The sequence below is a fragment of the Podarcis cretensis genome (genome assembly GCF_951804945.1).
Source record: "Podarcis cretensis genome assembly, chromosome: 12".
Lineage (NCBI taxonomy): Eukaryota > Metazoa > Chordata > Lepidosauria > Squamata > Lacertidae > Podarcis > Podarcis cretensis.
The window spans coordinates 61,478,221-61,497,955 of record NC_137181.1 but is presented as its reverse complement, the minus strand read 5'-3'; the positions used below and the strand labels follow the sequence as shown (position 1 = coordinate 61,497,955).

The following is a 19,735-nucleotide window of genomic DNA, read 5'->3' as shown; positions in this document are numbered from 1 at the left end:
GCAAGCTTGACTGGGGTCATGTACCACCTATACATCATTTTCATAATATTCTCTCTTAAGGCATTACATGCCGTAAATTTCAAACCGGTGGTCCACAACCGTTCCCAGTCAGCAAACATAATGTTATGACCAATATCTTGTGCCCATTTTATCATAGCAGATTTAACCGTTTCATCCTCAGTATTCCATTTCAGCAGCAAGTTATACATTCTCGACAATACCTTAACCCTGGGTTCTAATAATTCAGTTTCCAACTTCGATTTTTCCACCTGGAAGCCAATTTTCCTGTCCATATTATAGGCCTCTCTTATTTGAAAATAATGTAACCAGTCACGCACCTTATCTTTAAGTTTCTCATAACTCTGCAATTTCCATTTATCTCCCTCCTGTTCCAAAATTTCACAATATTTTGGCCATTTAGATTCCATGTTAAGTTTTTTTAAGGCCTTAGCCTCCATTGGAGAAAGCCACCTTGGGGTTTTATTCTCCAAAAGATCTTTGTATCTGATCCAAACATTAAACAGCGCTTTCCTGACAATATGGTTTTTGAACGACCTTTGTACTTTATCCTTGCCATACCACAAATATGCATGCCATCCAAAAGCATTATCATACCCTTCCAAATCAAGAATGTCTGTGTTCTCAAGAAGTAGCCATTCCTTCAGCCAGCAAAAAGCTGCAGCCTCATAATATAGTTTAAAGTCCGGCAGGGCAAACCCCCCTCTCTCCTTCGCATCAGTAAGAATTTTATATTTAATTCTGGGCTTTTTGCCCTGCCAGACAAATCTAGAAATTTCTTTTTGCCACTTCTTGAAACAATCCATCTTGTCAATTATCTGCAGTGATTGGAACAAAAACAATAGTCTTGGCAATACATTCATTTTAATTACTGCTATTCTACCCAATAAGGATAATTTTAAATTTGTCCATATTTCAAGATCTTTTTTCACTTCAGACCAACATTTTTCATAATTATCCTTAAATAAATTAACATTCTTTGAAGTCATATTCACCCCTAGGTACTTTGTTTTTTTCACCACTGTTAAACCTGTTTCTCTCTGAAACCTGTCCTTCTCCATTTGTGTTAAGTTCTTCTCTAAAACCATAGTTTTTGATTTGTTGAGTTTAAACCCTGCCACTTGACCAAACTCTTGTATTAATTCCAAGGCTCTTCTAGTACTAGGGATTGGCTCCTGTAATGTCAAAACTAAGTCATCTGCATAGGCTTTTAATTTATAATGTTTCACTCCGACCTGTATACCCTGAATCTGTTGGTCCCTTCTAATCATGTTCAGCAATATCTCCAGGACTGAAATAAAAAGTAGAGGGGAGATTGGGCAGCCTTGTCGTGTCCCTTTCTCTATCTTAACTTCTTCTGTAACCGCATTATTCACAATTAACTTTGCCTTTTGTTCAGAATAGATCGCCCCTATACCGTTCCCAAACCTTTCTCCCACCCCCATCCCTTGCAAATTTTTCTTCATAAAACTCCAAGAGATATTATCAAAGGCTTTCTCAGCATCAATAAATATCAATACTGCTTTCGTATTGATATTAACTTGTAATTTTTCAAAGATATCAATTAAATTCCTTGTATTATTTGACATATGTCTACCTGGAAGAAAGCCTGCTTGGTCTTTATGTATAATTCCTGCCAAAACTTTTTTCAGTCTTTTAGCTAAAATATCTGCAAAAATTTTATAATCCACATTAAGTAGGGAAATGGGGCGGTAGTTCTTAAGCTGTGTCTTTTCCGCTTCATTTTTCGGTATAAGAGTGATGTAAGCATCTTTCCACGACTCCGGCGCTCTTTTCCCCTCCATAATTTCATTGCAAACCTCCATTAGTGGTTGAATTAAATAGTCTTTCATGACTTTATAATATTTGGAGGAAAGCCCATTCATTTCCCAGATTTTGTCCCCTGGCTGTTTCATTTGATATTAAACTGCTTTTGCACGAATATTGCTGAACTCTGCACTTGGAGTTTCTTGTTCCTCTACTTTCTCATTTAAGTCGAGATATGTACGCCATTACCAAGGAATCACTGTGCTTTAGGTTTGTGAAGAGAGTGCAGCAAGCCCAGCAAGGTACTATGTGAGGCTAAATATATACTCTATACTTTAAAAACAGTAATTCCAAAATGCTGCACCAAGAAATGCTGAATGTCACAGTTTCTATAAATTATGTGAAATAAGCACATTTGTGAATATTAGCTCAATTGGTTTAATTTCTTCTGCTACTGCTTGTCATGGGAAGAATCCAGGAGTTGTGCAAGGCATCTCTCACCACTGGGAAATCACACTGACCCCAGCGTTGGCATCATGGATCCTACCAAAAATTAGTCACATGCTTTTAAGCTTATCCCCAGGGTTATATAAGGTGTAGAAGCTTCCTTTTCATTCAAAGTGAGATGAGCTTCTCAAACTGCTGGATTTTTCATGTAGTACCAAATTCTGAACATAAAAATAACCCTGCTGGATCAGACCCTAACCCTAACCCCAAAGTCCACCTTGTTCAACACTATTTTCTGCAGTAGTGCATCAATCACATGCTTTTGGGAAGCCCAGAGGTACAGCGTGAAGAGAGCTCTCTCCCTGTGTTCTTTGACTCTGAAACTGGAGGCTGGACAGAGTCAGCCACTGACACCTTTTCCCTCCATGAATTTGCCGAATCCCATTTTGAAGCCATCTGGTTTAGTGGCCGTCACCACATCCTGCGGTAGTAAATTCTGTAAATGGCTTTCTTTTGCCTGCCCTGCCTCTCCTGGCCACCACTTACATTGGATGTCTCTGTGTTCCAGTATAACGGGAGAGGAGAAACTTCTCTCTCTCTACTTTCCCCACACCATGCATAATTTTATAAAGGAGTCTCTCAATTGGTCTTTTTTCTAAAATAAAAACCCTAATCACTGTTGTCTCTCTAAAGTGCTCTGTCCCTTTGAAAATTTCCTGCAGATGGTTTTCATTGGATGAACTGGAGTTCTAGCCATATGAAAGAAAGGAAAATTCTCTCTCCACTTTCTCCCCACCATTTTATAAACCTCTGCCACGCTTCCCATTTGTTGCACTTCTTTCTAGATTAAAATATTTTTCTACATTTGCATGAATTTCATATTTATATCCACTCGTCCCTGAAAACATGACCCTTTACCCCATAAGAGACAAAGTACTATCAGACAAGAATCCCATCACAACGTATTCAGAAAACAAATGTAACTCCATCCACAGGGCAGGAAGGCAGTCTGCTATGATTTGTGTAGAAGGAAACATACCTGATTTCAGAGTCAACCCTCAACACAGCCCACTAGATTCCCAGTGAAATAAGGTATATTTCAAGAACATAAACAGAGAGCAATGTCGTGCCATTGGGCAAATCACTTACCCAGACATTTCCGTCTTGGTGATATGGCTTCCAGTTTCTCCCAGTATCACTATAGAGCATCCGGTACTGCGTCACCCAGTCAGAGCTGCTGTATCTGCCTTGAGTAGCAATAGAGCTGATCTGCTTCCTATTGCCAAAATCCACTTGCAGCCACTGGTAATGATCACTGTCTGATGGACACCAGCCTCCAGCCCCTGAAAAGTTAGATGGAAAGACAGGTATTTACACTGTTTAATACCTATCAGAGCTTTCTTGGAAATTACCCCAGCTGAAAGATTGTGGGTGGCATTCCACTTAGATTTACTCAGAGTAGACATTAGTAAAATTTTGCCATGTTACCTAATTTCAGTGGAACAGTCTCCCTCCGGAGGTGGTAGACTCTCCTTACTTGGAGGTTTCTAAGCAGAGGTTGGATGGCCACCTGTCATGGATGCCTTAGTGGAGATTCCTGCATTGCAGGCGGATGGACCAGATGACTCCTGGGGTTCCTTCCAAATCTACAATTCTATCGTTCTATTATTCAATAAGTCTACTCTGAATAAAACGTAGTGGAACACCCCCTATTGAAACCACTGAACATGATTGAGTTAAGTTGGTTTCAGTGCATCTATTCTGAGTAAAACTTAACTACCACACTTTAATTCTGATTATACACCTGCTAGAGATGGAAGAGGAGTGTGTGTAAATTGATATTCCCATTTTGAGGGGAAGAGCAGAAAGTGTGTGTTTTTTTAAAAAAAGTTTCCTTTTTAAAAAACTTTTCAAATCTGCCATGGCAAGGAGGGAAGTTCTCGCTGCCTCCTATGCCACTGAAGCTTTTGCCAGAGACAGGTGCTTTTAAAAGAATAAAGCGGGGGGGGGGTGCAAGAAGCTCTGCTCCACTGTACAGAAAACTTCCTCTCCTCCCTGACAACATTTGAATTTTGGGCACAGGAATGGCCAAAATGGCCAAACCCACCCCACCCCCACCCCCACAATTTACCAGCTGCTGTATTGTGATAAATTGAGAGTGACTGTTTTGGTCCACCCAAGTCATTTTCACAAATTTAGAAATTATTCACACTCCACACAGACTCAACATGACTAGGTGCCTTACACAACATGGCTCCATTCTCACAATGATGGCGTAAGATGTTTCCTGCAGGATTGTTGCCAAAAGTACTAATTCACACTAGCTTTTCTTTAGATGGCCACTTGCTAGCAGTGTAAACAGACCCTTTGGGAAGATAATAGAGTATAGGGGTTTATAAAGCTCCCTCTGAGACATTTTTTTAATGCTCTACTTTGTCCACTCTGTGGAAGATTTCTTCACTGAGAGGCGGACGAGAGAACCACAACACAGCTTCAGCAACAAGCTGCACGGCTGTTTTCTGTGAGTTTCCAGTAGGAATGTGTGTAGCCTCTCTCTGAAGGTTTGCTCGTCTTATCAAACCCATTTTGCTTCCCTTGAAGTGTCTCAGAAATTTCTTTCACCCAGGTTAGAAGGAACCTCAAAATTATTCACTTTGGGCAAAGCTCAGCAGTAGCTCTGTTATGGTGAATATATATCAGTCGAGTATTATATCCTTATACCTTTATAATAACTGTCAAAGTGTAATAACTTCAAAGCTTCAACAAATTTGCCACAACATCTCACGTCAGGCTTGACTACTGCAATTCAGTGGCAGGTGATTTATTCTCTGTGTCCTTCCTAAGTTCCCACATTAAAGGACCATTTCAAATTAAGTGAGAGGGGAAAGAGTATCTACGTCTAAACTCTCTGCAGCACCGTAGCATTCATTGAAATGTATAAGCTTGAAAGATTTTCATCAGTGAAACATAAAGGGGAGAATGGATGACTTTCATTTTGGTTGGCTGAGCATATAGGGGTATCATGAAGTACATTGAGCTTTGCTTGACAAATGTTTTATAGCTGTTGGTGGGGCAATGAACTGATTTCCAATGCAATGGAGTTAGCAGTTGTTATCATCATACATTAAACTCTCTTGAACCATCTCCCTCTTTAAAGCAATTTTTGGGGATCTGTCTCTTGAAGTTGCTGTGGACATTTTATTCCCACATTTATTTATTTGAATCTTTATAAACTGCACTTTCACAGAAAATAAAAAAGGGTGGCATACAATATAAAAACACAATGCTATAATAATAAAGCATCGAAAGCATGCCAATAAACTTACTGGGATTGCCACCAAACCCAAAATTCAAATTTGACCTATCCGCAGCAGCTTGGGGGGTGGGGGCAAGAGGAGGGGACCGCATTGGATCAGGCTTCACTCTGGTCCGCTCCAAAGTAGGAAAGGGGGCCGGAGCTGATGGTGGCAGCACAGTTGAACCCCAGAGCATCACCCACCCAGCTTTCCCTCGTAACTTTATCCTTCTTTGCAGGCTAACCTTTCTCCTTCAAGTCCATGGGCATTGCTACGGTCAGAAGATGGTTGCTGTTTTTCTCAAAGTCGGGAAGGAATTTCCCCTGCTCTGCAGGTTTTGCCTTCCCCATAGCAATTGTCACAACTTTGGCGGTTTTAAGCCTTGGGTGGAATCCTTTAGTCTAACAATCGAAGAAGGGGTGGTGTGGTGACTCACCCCTTTTGTGGCGGCGATATCAGGGTTCCCTGTTAGAGGGGTCTTGAAGCGAGTCGCTGACCACAAGCACACAGCAGCGGGCCATAGAGCTCCCCTCAGCAATGCGGGAGGCAGTCAGCTGTGTAAACACATTTTGCAGTGTCCCAAATTCCTGAACTGACCCTGTCTGGCCTCAGACCCCCAGCAGGGGGCTGAGGGGGATACACACCCAATGCCTAAGCCAAGGTTTCCTACATCTGAAATTTAATAAAGTTGTGGTCATTTTAATCTCAAATATGTTGTCATGCCTATTCCTTGATCCTGAGGTCTGGCTCCCAGAAGGGAGGTGGGGCTGCGCCTGGGCATGCAAACCCTAGAGCCAATTCACGCATCCTGCTAAACTGTTGATTATCATGACATCTACAAACCGCAGTGAGACTCACGCATCAGCCCTCTCCATAGCTGTCAACTTTCAGATTTGAAAATAAGGAATCAGCAGTCTCGAAAACCTGGTGGGATAAGTCCCACGATTGGAATGTAATAATGGAGGGATACAATCTATTTCAGAGAAACAGACCAGACAAGAAAGGAGGAGGAGTGGCGTTATATGTCAGGGATGTGTATACCTGTGAAGAGATCCAAGATTTAGAACCTCAAAGCCAAAGTGAGAGAATTTGGGTCAAAATTAAGGGAGAGAAGAATAACAGGGACCTCATTGTGGGAGTTTACTATAGATCCCCAAGCCAAACGGAGGACATAGATGATGCCTTCCTGGAACAGATGGCCAAGCATGCAAAAGGAAGGGAGATAGTAGTAATGGGGGACTTCAATTACCCGGATATTTGTTGGATGTCAAACTCAGCCAAGAGCATAAGGTCAAACAGATTCCTCACTGGCCTTGCAGACAACTTCATTGTCCAGAAAGTGGGAGAAGCAACAAGAGGAACAGCCATTTTAGATCTGGTCCTAACCAATGTTGATGACCTGGTTAGTGGGGTAGAAGTGGAAGTGATCATGCTCTTCTGAAGTTTACTATACAGCGGAAAGGAGCAGCCAAGCATACTAGGACTCAATTTCTTGACTTTAAGAAAGCCGACTTCATAAAATTTAGGGAAGTGCTGGGTGAGATCCCATGGACAGTAATACTAAAAGGAAAGAGAGTTCATGATGGCTGGCAGTTTGTTAAGATGGAGATAGTAAAAGCACAACTTCAGGCAATACCAATGAGACGGAAACATGGAAGGTGCCTAAAGAAGCCAGGGTGGCTATCTAAAGAACTTTTAACTGAGTTAAGATTAAAAAAGGATGTGTACAAAAAATGGAAAAGGGGGGAAACCACCAAAGAGGAATTCAAACAAATAGCCAGCACGTGTAGACACAAAGTCAGAAAAGCTAAAGCACAGAATGAACTCAGGCTTGCTAGAGAGGTTAAAAGCAACAAAAAAGGCTTTTATGGGTATGTTCGTAGCAAAAGGAAGAACAAAGAAACCGTGGGGTCACTCAGAGGAGAAGATGGTGAAATGCAAACAGGGGGCACAGAAAGGGCTGAACTCCTCAATGCCTTCTTTGCCTCAGTCTTCTCCGATAAAGAAAACAATGCCCGACCTGAAGAATTTGGAGCAAATGATTCAGCAGAGGAAACACAGCCCAGAATAACTAAGGAGATAGTACAAGAATACTTGGCTAGTCTAGATGTATTCAAGTCTCCAGGGCCAGATGAACTGCATCCAAGAGTATTAAAAGAACTGGCAGATGTGATCTCAGAACCACTGGCAGTCATCTTTGAGAATTCCTGGAGAACAGGTGAAGTCCGGGCAGACTGGAGGAGGGCAGATGTTGTCCCTATTTTCAAAAAGGGGAAAAGAGAGGACCCAAATAATTACCGCGCAGTCAGTCTGACATCAATACCAGGGAAGATTCTGGAGCAGATCATTAAGCAAACAGTCTGTGAGCACCTAGAAAGGAATGCTGTGATCACCAATAGTCAGCATGGATTTCTGAAAAATAAGTCATGTCAGACGAACCTGATCTTGTTTTTCGACAGAATTACAAGCCTGGTAGATGAAGGGAACGCAGTGGATGTAGCCTACCTTGATTTCAGCAAGGCATTTGACAAGGTGCCCCATGATATTCTTGTAAAGAAGCTGGTAAAATGCGGTCTTGACTATGCTACCACTCAGTGGATTTGTAACTGGCTGGCTGACCGAACCCAAAAGGTGCTCATCAATGGTTCCTCTTCATCCTGGAGAAGAGTGACTAGTGGGGTGCCACAGGGTTCTGTCTTGGGCCCGGTCTTATTCAATATCTTTATCAACGACTTGGATGATGGACTCAAGGGCATCCTGATCAAATTTGCAGATGACACCAAACTGGGAGGGGTTGCTAACACCCCTGAGGACAGGATCACACTTCAAAACGACCTTGACAGATTAGAGAACTGGGCCAAAACAAACAAGATGAATTTTAATAGGGAGAAATGTAAAGTATTGCACTTGGGCAAAAAAAATGAGAGGCACAAATACAAGACGGGTGACACCTGGCTTGAGAGCAGTACATGTGAAAAGGATCTAGGAGTCTTGATTGACCACAAACTTGACATGAGCCAACAGTGTGACGCGGCAGCTAAAAAAGCCAATGCAATTCTGGGCTGCATCAATAGGAGTATAGCATTTAGATCAAGGGAAGTAATAGTGCCACTGTATTCTGCTCTGGTCAGACCTCACCTGGAGTACTGTGTCCAGTTCTGGGCACCACAGTTCAAGAAGGACACTGACAAACTGGAAGGTGTCCAGAGGAGGGCAACCAAAATGGTCAAAGGCCTGGAAACGATGCCTTATGAGGAACGGCTAAGGGAGCTGGGCATGTTTAGCCTGGAGAAGAGGAGGTTAAGGGGTGATATGATAGCCAGGTTCAAATATATAAAAGGATGTCACATAGAGGAGGGAGAAAGGTTGTTTTCTGCTGCTCCAGAGAAGCGAACACGGAGCAATGGCTCCAAACTACAAGAAAGAAGATTCCACCTAAACATTAGGAAGAACTTCCTGACAGTAAGAGCTGTTTGACAGTGGAATTTGCTGCCAAGGAGTGTGGTGGAGTCTCCTTCTTTGGAGGTCTTTCAGCAGAGGCTTGACAACCATATGTCAGGAGTGCTCTGATGGTGTTTCCTGCTTGGCAGGGGGTTGGACTCGATGGCCCTTGTGGTCTCTCCCAACTCTATGATTCTATGAAAATAAGGGATCAGCAGCCTCACCTATCCTGGGGACAGTCTACGGGATATCTAACAATCCGGGATAGCAGCGGGAAACAGTGCTGGAATTTCCCGCAAAAAAGGGAAGGTTGACAGCTATGGCCCTCTCCCTTCTCCTGTGGCACAACTTTGTCCTCCCCTTTCTGGTTAACAATAATTTAGCCTTGCATTCAAATGCTGAACATAACAAACAAGCCCATTATTTGAAGCTGGATTATTTCACACACATCATAAATAAACTAAATTGGTTCACTGCATAAGGACAAAATGACAGTACAGTTTATAATAAAAGAAGCAAAAAAATTCAACCTCTTTCTTTTGGCCATGCCAAAGAAGCAGAGGGGTTGGGGCAGTTTGTGAACCCAAGACTCACTGCAGCTCATTCCCATCACAGTAAACTGTGGTTTATTGTGATGCCTGCATTGACCCATGTTAGAGTTGAGCAGTCCATTATTTATTCCTAAATAAATGCCACTGAGTTCAGTGGGGTCTCTCTCTCTCAAGCATTCATAGGATTGCTGCCTAAGAAAGCTTGTATTATGGGTAACAATGTATAAAGAGAACAGGACACACACATTCCTAACAGAATGTATAGAATTTGTATCCCAAACAGGAATAGCAATACCATTTTAACAAGCATTAGGTACAGATTCAAACATCCTTCCTCAGAAGTAAATCCCACTGAGTTTGGTGAGACTTACTCCCTTGTGAAGCTGCTTGGGAAAATTTGAGCCTTAGTTAAAAGGATTTGCATTCCCTTCATGATCGGCTGTACTTGAAATTCATGATGCCACACGAAGCATGAGCACTATAAGATAGTCTAGGATGTAACATCACTTTTGTCCGGCATATTCCGAATGCTTAAAAAAGCAAACAAACAATAAACCAAACTTCTAGAACACTAGAATCATATTTGTTGGTGGCAAAAGACCTTTCTACTAGGCAGAACTGTCTGAGATTCAAGCAGGCTCTGCTGACTCATGGAGAAAGCTGTTTTGCTCCCTAGGAAACCTCACCAGCAGCAATCACTCACTAAATTGATGACAGAAGGTCTGCTTCTGCAGTTTAACCTTTGGGTATCACAGTCTATAGATGCCTCTAGCCTCTTTTTCCAGAACAAAACCTGTCACAGAGGAGGTCTTAGCAGTGCAGAATATAAAGAGCTAAACAGTCTGTCACTAACATGAACCAATCCCTGCTGTGTGTACACACAAATATGCTAGCATTTTTTACAAATGATTAAAGAGAGTGAATCAAATATATACTGCTTAAAAACAATTAACCTTTGAAGTTACAAAAAGAAAAGGCAAAGTCAGGAGATTCACCCAACTTCACGGCCTAGGACCCTCGTACCTATGGGACCTCCTCTCCCGGTATGCCCCACGGAGTGCCTCAAGCTCCATAAATAGCAACACCCTAGAGGTCCCTGGCCCTAAGGAAGTCAGATTAGCTTCAACCAGAGCCAGGGCCTTTTCAACACTGGCTCCGGTCTGGTGGAACACTCTGTCTCATGAGACCAGGGCCCTGCAGGATCTGATTTCTTTCCGCAGGGCCTGTAAGACAGAGTTGTTCCGCCTGGCCTTTGGCTTGGAGCCAATTTGATTCCCTCCCTCCCTTTCTTTTTTCCTTTCTCCTCCTGTGATGAGGCTACATTTTAATATTTTAATGTTTCAATATTTTAATGTTGTATTTTAATTTTGTTTTTAAGTTGTATTCATTCACCTTGTTTTTATTATTGCTTGTTAGCCTCACTGAGCCCGGCCTCGGCTGGGGAGGTCGGGATATAAATAAAAAAATATTATTATTACTATTACTACAGCATACCCTCCAACATTGCTCCGATGAAAAGAGGGACATTCTATGCTACATCAGAAAGCTTCTCCTGTGTTTGACCTCACCGCACATATAGGCAACATCTGCACATCAACATCGGTCATCTTGAGCCAAGTGCAACCTCTCAGCTTTACCTACCTCACAGGATTGTTGTAAAGAAAAAAAATGTGTGCTGGAAGGTATCGTGTACAACACCTGGGCACCACAGTTGGGCACCACAGTTCAAGAAGGACACTGACAAACTGGAAGGTGTCCAGAGGAGGGCAACCAAAATGGTCAAAGGCCTGGAAACGATGCCTTATGAGGAACGGCTAAGGGAGCTGGGCATGTTTAGCCTGGAGAAGAGGAGGTTAAGGGGTGATATGATAGCCATGTTCAAATATATAAAAGGATGTCACCTGGAGGAGGGAGAAAGGTTGTTTTCTGCTGCTCCAGAGAAGCGGACACGGAGCAATGGCTCCAAACTACAAGAAAGAAGATTCCACCTAAACATTAGGAAGAACTTCCTGACAGTAAGAGCTGTTCGACAGTGGAATTTGCTGCCAAGGAGTGTGGTGGAGTCTCCTTCTTTGGAGGTCTTTCAGCAGAGGCTTGACAACCATATGTCAGGAGTGCTCTGATGGTGTTTCCTGCTTGGCAGGGGGTTGGACTCGATGGCCCTTGTGGTCTCTTCCAACTCTATGATTCTATGATTCTATGAAGAATGGAAGATTTGAGACTGGGTGATAGTTGGCCATCGTGGCCGCATCTAAAGATGGTTTTTTAAGAAGCGGTTTAATAACCGCCTCTTTCAGCGGGTCTGGGAAGGCTCCCTCACGGAGGGAAGCATTCACCACCCCACAAAGCCCATCGCCCAGTCCTTCCCGGCTAGCTTTTATAAGCCAGGATGGGCAAGGATCCAGGAAACACTCCACATATTTCCTAAAAAAAAAATGGCTAGCTGCTGAAGCACTGAGATAACAGAATTTAAAATGGATTAGTGACATTTTGCTTCAAAATTATGGGAAGGGCTTCTTGTGACAGCTTCACTATTTCCTTCATTTGGTGCAGAAAAATTATTTTCTGTATAAGCAGGACTCTATTTTTGAACCTGCATACACACACACACACATACACCACTTTTAATTGTTCTCCGAGATATGGAGGGGAGGAAAAAGGAAAAATAGGACATTCTAGATCAAAACAGAATCCGGGACGGCTTCTGTAATTCCAGGGCTGTCCCTGGAAACTCAGGCCACTTGGAGAGTATCCTACTGCTGCTACTTCAACTGGCCCTTGTTTATAAAGCACCTCAAAAGTTAGGCGCTCTGCTGTGCTTGAGTTAAAGAAGTGACAAGCCCTGCCCACGGGCAGTTTTGCTTTTCAACTGTCAGCAGCCCAGGACACTCTAGCTGAGTACTACAGTTCCCATCAGCACCAGGCTGGTGGGGATGGTGACAGCTGGGGCTGGTGGAAGTTGAAGACCAAAACCTCTGGAAGGCATCAGGTTGGCATTTGTTGATTATTTGTTTAGTCATGTCTGACTCTTTGTGACCCCATGGACCAGAGCACGCCAGGCACTCCTGTCTTCCACGGCCTCCCACAGTTTGGTCAAACTCATGTTCGTAGCTTCGAGAACACTGTCCAACCGTCTCGTCCTCTGTCGTCCCCTTCTCCTTGTGCCCTCCATCTTTCCCAACATCAGGGTCTTTTCCAGGGAGTCTTCTCTTCTCATGAGGTGGCCAAAGTATTGGAGCCTCAGCTTCAGGATCTGTCCTTCCAGTGAGCACTCAGGGCTGATTTCCTTCAGAATGGAGAGGTTTGATCTTCCTGCAGTCCATGGGACTCTCAAGAGTCTCCTCCAGCACCATAATTCAAAAGCATCAATTCTTCAGCCATCAGCCTTCTTTATGGTCCAGCTCTCACTTCCATACATCACTACTGGGAGTATGGAGAAAGCTAGAGAGTTCCAGAAAAACATCTGTTTAATTGACTATGCAAAAGCATTTGATTGTGTCAACCACAGCAAACTATGGCAAGTTCTTAAAGAAATGGGAGTGCCTGATCACCTCATCTGTCTCCTGAGAAATCTCTATGTGGGACAAGAAGCTACAGTTAGAAGATATGGAACAACTGATTAGTTCAAAATTGGGAAAGGAATACGACAAGGCTGTATATTGTCTTCCTGCTTATTTAAGTTATATGCAGAATTCATCATGCGAAAGGCTGGGTTGGATGAATCCCAAGCCAGAATTAAGATCAAGCCGGAAGAAATATCAGCAACCTCAGATATGCAGATGACACAACCTTGATGGCAGAAAGTGAGGAAGAATTAAAGAACCTTTTAATGAGGGTGAAAGAAGAGAGCGCAAAATATGGTCTGAAGCTCAACATCAAATAAACGAAGATCATGGCCACTGGTCACATCACCTCCTGGCAAATAGAAGGGGAAGAAATGGAGGCAGTGAGAGATTTTACTTTCTTGGGCTCCATGATCACTGCAGATGGTGACAGCAGCCACGAAATTAAAAGATGTCTGCTTCTTGGGAGAAAAGCAATGACAAACCTAGACAGCATCTTAAAAAGCAGAGACATCACCTTGCTGACAAAGGTCCGTATAGTTAAAGCTATGGTTTTCCCAGGTTGGCCTAGGCTGGGCAAAACTATCACAAAAGGGCAGCAGACATGAAGGAAAGAGGAATTATGGTGATTAATTCTGTGGTCCTAGCAATCTGTGGTCCTAGCAGTTTGGAGAGCACCAGTGTAGCTAGAGCTACACTCTACAGTCTACCAGTGTAGACTGGGGAGGTCTGGGTTCAACTTTCTTTTTAACTGAGGTAACTTTGGGCAGATCACTTTCTCCAAGCCACAGGCTTGTGTGGATCAAATGGGTTACCACCCTTCTAGAACTCTGGGTTTCGTGAAATGTTACGCGTTAAACACAAGTTCAATATTCTCAGCCAGACGATTGTCTCTCACACACTGCTGGTAACCCTGAGCACATCCTCCTGGCAGTTGATGGCCCTGGAGATATGAACTAATGTGAGGCCACAATCCAAATGAGGGTCTCCTACTTATTTCCTACTTCTTCAGCAACAAAACTGTCCAAGACAGTTAACCAAGTCAAGCATGGCATGGATTTCATGGGTTTCTGCTCCCTTAAGAAGCCAGTGTGCTGCAGTGGATGTTCTGCAGGATCTAAACTAAGGCTATGTCTGCTCAACTCTCAGCTCAACCCCAAGTGACCTTTGGCTTTCTCTCAGCATATGCTTCCTCAGGTGTTTGCAGTGTGTCTGTGTGTGTATGTTAATGTCAAGCACAGCATTGGGGGGGGGGGAGGGTAGCCTAGCACAGGCTTCCTCAACCTCGGCCCTCCAGATGTTTTGAGACTACAGTTCCCAGCATCCCTGACCACTGGTCCTGCTTGCTAGGGATCATCGGAGTTGTAGGCTAAAAACATATGGAGGGCCGAGGTTGAGGAAGCCTGGCCTAGCAAATATATTAAATACACCTTTATTTTTTTAAATTATTTTTTAAAAATGCTTTTTATTAAATTTTCAAAAGCAAAATCTTTTCATAGGTATCCCAAGATATTATCCTTCTCCAAAGTGTCAGTTCACAGTAAACTAAGAGTAAACTCTTGCAGTAAGAAAAGGAAGCAAAATGAAGGAAAGCAATATTGGGGGTTGCTCAATCTGCTCATGTGAAGGCAGCGGTGACCAGCCCAGAAGGAGGCCATGTACCATATCTTTGCTAGACACACTGAGCAGATCGATGGGAAGTTTCCTCATACTGTTTGATCTATCACATGGTGTAATTCAGGCAAGTTGATTACTTTATTCATTTAGTCTGTGAAATATGTAGCGTCTATTGATCTGAGGATTAAGGGCAGTTCTTCTTTCATCAGGTACACAGTCTTAGCATAAGTTGGAAGAAAGTTGGATTAGACAGAGAGTTTTCCTTGTGGAATTCTCACAGGAACCCACATCATCATTGTTTGCTTGTTTAATATTACATCCTTCATTTAAGCACACTGTCGCAGACCAATGTATACTTCATTAAACTATTAATGAACATTCTTGTCCATTATATAACCAGAATGTTGGAGGAAAGCTGCAGGCACATTCTCTGAAATGCTACATTTCTTTGTGCAGGGATTTTATTTTCCATGAGGGAACATTCAAATTTGAGATCATCAGCAATTAAAACTGGGCAGTACAAGTAATATGGGGGGAGGGGCACATGCATCTGGTGGGTCCCCATCTGGCTCATGGTCCCTCCTCCCCAGCCCAGCCTACCCCACCACCTGAGCAAGTTGTGAGGAAACAGCGTATATGTGTTTTTCCATGCATGCTGCACAGAAGAAAAGTGAATTGCTTGTGGAATGCTATAGAACTCAGTCAGTAGAGCATGAGACTGTTAATCTCAGGGTTGTGGGTTTGAGCCCCATGTTGCATTGCAGGGGGTTGGACTAGATGACCCTTCTTGGTCCCTTCCAACTCTACAATTCTACGATACTATGATGTCATAATGCCAGATGAAATAGCTAATCAGATCTGTCTATGTAAACAATGTCATAAAATTAATTCACTGCTTCCTGTTCTGAGTCTGAATGGGCAAACAGTTTTATTCCTATTTTTAGCCTCCTTCCCATGACAAATCACTGTAAAGGTGTGAGGTTTTCATAACTGACAAGGTTTGACAAAAATCCCCTCTGCTTTTCAGCTCAGTCTCACTATTTGCATTTCCCTGCTGCTCGTGTGTGTCTTTTGTTCTCAGTTTTAGCATCCCCAAATCTATTAAATCCAGTCAGTCCCATCTTCTTGTATGACTTTTCACTGTTTAAGTTCAAATCTTTGCTGAACTTTAAAAATGAGAAAGCACAAAATGTAATGACGGCATTTTATGATTTTTCAATATGTAAGCTACATGTTTAAAGATGAATTATTATGAATTGCTATTGTATTAAATATTCTATCTTGCCCTGGAACTGTATGCATTATATATATATATATATATATATATATATATATATATATATATATATATAAGATATGAAACTCAAACACAGTATTATCATCAAAAACAGCAGCATTCCCATTAAATCTGCCTAACAGCGAGCTCAATTAGAATAAATCCCCATGGTAGGGGAGACATTTCTCAGTGCTCATTGCCCTGCCAGCCTTCTTAATGGAGCTCAGCGCCAAATCAATGATCTGTCTGCCCTAATGAACAAAAGCAGAGGATGGCAAGAGCTGATAGCAATGCGAGATAAACAGGCTCTGGGAGCCAATCAGCTGCTGTTGGAGGAGCTGGGCAAGGTCTCCCTGAAAGAGTTGCCACCAGCAAACAAGCATTTAGTAGCTTCAGTTATTTTAACTGACACATCACAGTGAGCTATGCCTGAACCATCTGCTCTGCTTCCCAGTTACAAATGAAAACATGCAACAACAAAACCCCACAGAAAACAAACCACAACCCTCATTCACAACTGTATCAGAAGGGAATTTCAGCTGTGTTCTGAAAGGGGTTTAAAAAGGCCTTATGCAATGTCTCTATCAAAAACTTGCTGGCGGACAGGAAACCATCTGGGCTTTTTAGATGGAGGGCTGAGGTGAGACGGCCACAGGAAAGGCTGGACTTTGGCAGCCGACAGCGACTGCAGAGACTGATTAGGTCAGCTTATATTAGGCAAATTATCTTCTGGTTGTCTTAGCAGAGGCCAGGGAAGAAGAAAACCAGTTTCTCCTAGTTCTCCTTATGGGTATATTCATACCTACGCAGTTTAACTGCCTCCAAGGTCACACTATGCAGCAGAGACCCTGGTTTGTCCTGTTCTTTCACCTGTTATCATCCTCTTTATTCTGGAACCTTCAATGATGGACTACAAAAAGTTTTGTAGAAGTCAAAGTCTACAGTATCTACCCATATGCCAGAATGATGCTGCATCATCGCCCCATAGTGTCTAGTGGGGAACCGGGGGCGGGGGGATTTTTGACCTGTCACAGTCTCCTCCTACCCCTATGGGCCAATTTTGACAGATGGGCAGGACAACTCACCCATCAATCCCTTGGCATCATTACACCAGGTGAGGCAGCCCCACCCACCTATCAAAGTTGATTCACAAGGGTTGGGGGAGACAGTGGCCAAGCAAGATCAAACTTTTGGCACATCATTAATAATCCACCTCACTTCATACAGTCTCTATGGACCGTTGCTTTCTTTTGTCCAAAGACAATAGCTTATAATCTTCAGGATGTTAAAAAGTAGCTTCCCAAGGATAACTGAAGGACCAGAAATTTGGACTTTGTGCCTGATCCACAACCACTTGAGCAGTGTGCTCTGAAAATGGCCTCTTATCTAATTTCAGGGTGAGCAGCCGTTGTGCTGTCCACTGCAGCGCTTCCGCCACGCCCCACAGTGCCACACCATCTTCGTGGGGTCATTGCTGCTTCTTCTGGCCACTGCGGAGGCTCATGTTCAAATCCAGCCACTCTGTGGGGGCCTGGGGGGTGTGGCCTGAGAAGTGGAGCTGAGGGATGCAGTCTTCACTCAGGTCTGCTCCCCAGGCATATATTCCAGCCAGCACTGAACTCGGCAGCTCGGTTGTCCGGGAGTATCACCCGCATGGCCCTGCCTTTATTATTTTGCTTGTTTATTTAACTTTTTCCTTTTCAGATTTTGGGTTTGCTATGGCTTTTAAATGGTGGCCATATTCGGAGCCGGGAAGGAATTTTCTCTGCACTGCAGATTTGACCTTCTCCATAGCATTGGTCACAACTTTGGCAGTTTACGGCTTGGGTGGAATCCTAATCAGGGGAGGGTGAAGTGGTGACACGCCCCCCCCAACTTTGCAGCTGAGCATGCAATAAACTTAGCCAATGATATAATTCTGCTCACATGACATGCAGAGAACAAGGTGCAGAGCAGTTCTCTTAGGACGTCTTGCCTAGCTCTCCCCACAGCCTTGGTTCCCAGCTGTGGTTTTTGGGTTCACCAGCATGTATTTCTGTTCTAACAGAGATGTACAGAACAACAATCGGCATTTAAGTTGTCATCATCATAATCTTATGCATTACACCAAATTCCCTTCTTTTGTTAATACTTGGCAGTGAATGATTGCTCAGAAGCAACACAAGGATTATTAAACCAAGGGTTTTAAAAATCAGTTAATCACAGAGACCTCTCAATTTTAAAGTTAATCTACCTTGAAAATAATAAGCTAGCTCTATCAAATTGCACACCATTGTTAAGAAGATAGGCCTGAATGATTTTTCTCCCTACAATAACAGTGAGGAAATAAGAGAGGCAATATTTCCTATTTAAAAATAAATACCACTAATATAATAAATGGAGATTGACTAGTTTAATTTTCTTCCCTTTTTGTCCTGTTCCCATTTCCTTAGATAGACTGGGGATCCAGCTGTGCCTAGGGAGGACCTGATCCACAGCAGTGCTGTGGCAGTTGAAGGTTCTACGGGGGGAGCCCTTCCAAACAATGAGCTCCCAGGAGGTGCATTCCGTACGTGGCCTGTGGTGAAGTATTCATGGTGTTTTCAAATTTTAGAATTGGGGGAGGCCACTGTGTAACTGAAGTGTTATTGATTTGGGGAGGTGGGCAAAGTGAATAAGCTGCCTTTGGACGCTACACACACACACACACACACACACACACCCTGGGAATAGAAACTGCATTTTCTGTCTTTTCCTAGCACAGAACGCATCTCTGGAGCCCTCGCTTTGTTACCACTTGGCACACAGCAGCAAGAATGAAAAGGCAATGAGGAGGAAGACCAGCAGACAGCAGAGAAAAAGAAACAGTAACTCAAAGGCAGTAGTAAATCAGACGCAGAAGGTCATACCTAGCTGATATGTGACAGTAGGCCAAGCTAAAATTAGAACTTGGCTTAAACTTACCTGTTGCCATGGTGTTGCTTATGCTATATGAATGTTTTTATTAACAGATGTGCTGATCACACCTCAAGTAGCCAATGTATATTCAGCTTAGGTTGTTTTTCCTTGAGTCTTTGTCGATCAGTCATATAAATATGAGCTTCATGCCTTTTTATGGTGTGCAGATCCTTGGTGCTTAAACACATTTGTGCCTCACTTCAGCGTGAACAACTTTTTACTATCTTTCCATCTCTGGCAGCAGTGCCGACTTGGGCCCCAGCTTGTGGGTGCCCAGGGCACATGCCCCAGGCCCTGCGACATCATGACGTGATGTCATGACGGTGAGGCGCATGTGCACTCTGGTGCCAGGGCTTGCGAGCTCCACCAGAGCGCCAGAGGTAAAGCGGTGGCTGGTGGTGGCATTGGGTGGTGCATGACAGCAGAAAGGAGTGGAGCCCAGGTACTCACAGTGAGAATTTTGTGGGTGCCAGGGCCCCCAGGGCCCCCTAGAGTTGGCACCCCAGACCTCTGGCAGTGATTTATTGCCTTTGGGGTCAGCCCGGGAACAGGGGTCACCCTTTGGGGTCACCTCCGGAACCTTGTGCTGTTGTGATGGCATCACAATATTGTTTAGATCTTTGTGGTGACTACAGATGGCCACTTCATGGACAAATGATGATTTCACTATTGCGAAATCCCTCTCCCTGGCACCTGGTGCAGCTGCTGTGTATGGTGCCCAGAGCACCCATGACCAGAATGGGATGGAGGGGGTTATTTGAGGAGAGTCACATGCTAATGGGCATTTTGTTTTTGTTTTTTTAATAATTTTTATTCATTTTT

At 43.3% G+C, this 19,735-nt stretch overlaps 1 protein-coding gene across 1 annotated transcript in view; it reads right to left on the bottom strand.

The window, feature by feature from the left end:
• Positions 1-19,735, bottom strand: part of CNTNAP2 (contactin associated protein 2) — a 1,037,318-nt gene that overhangs the window by 612,625 nt on the left and 404,958 nt on the right. The window contains exon 3 of the mRNA XM_079947520.1: positions 3,382-3,575. Within this exon, the coding sequence (XP_079803646.1) occupies positions 3,382-3,575 (194 nt within the window). The remainder of the gene's footprint in view (positions 1-3,381; positions 3,576-19,735) is intronic.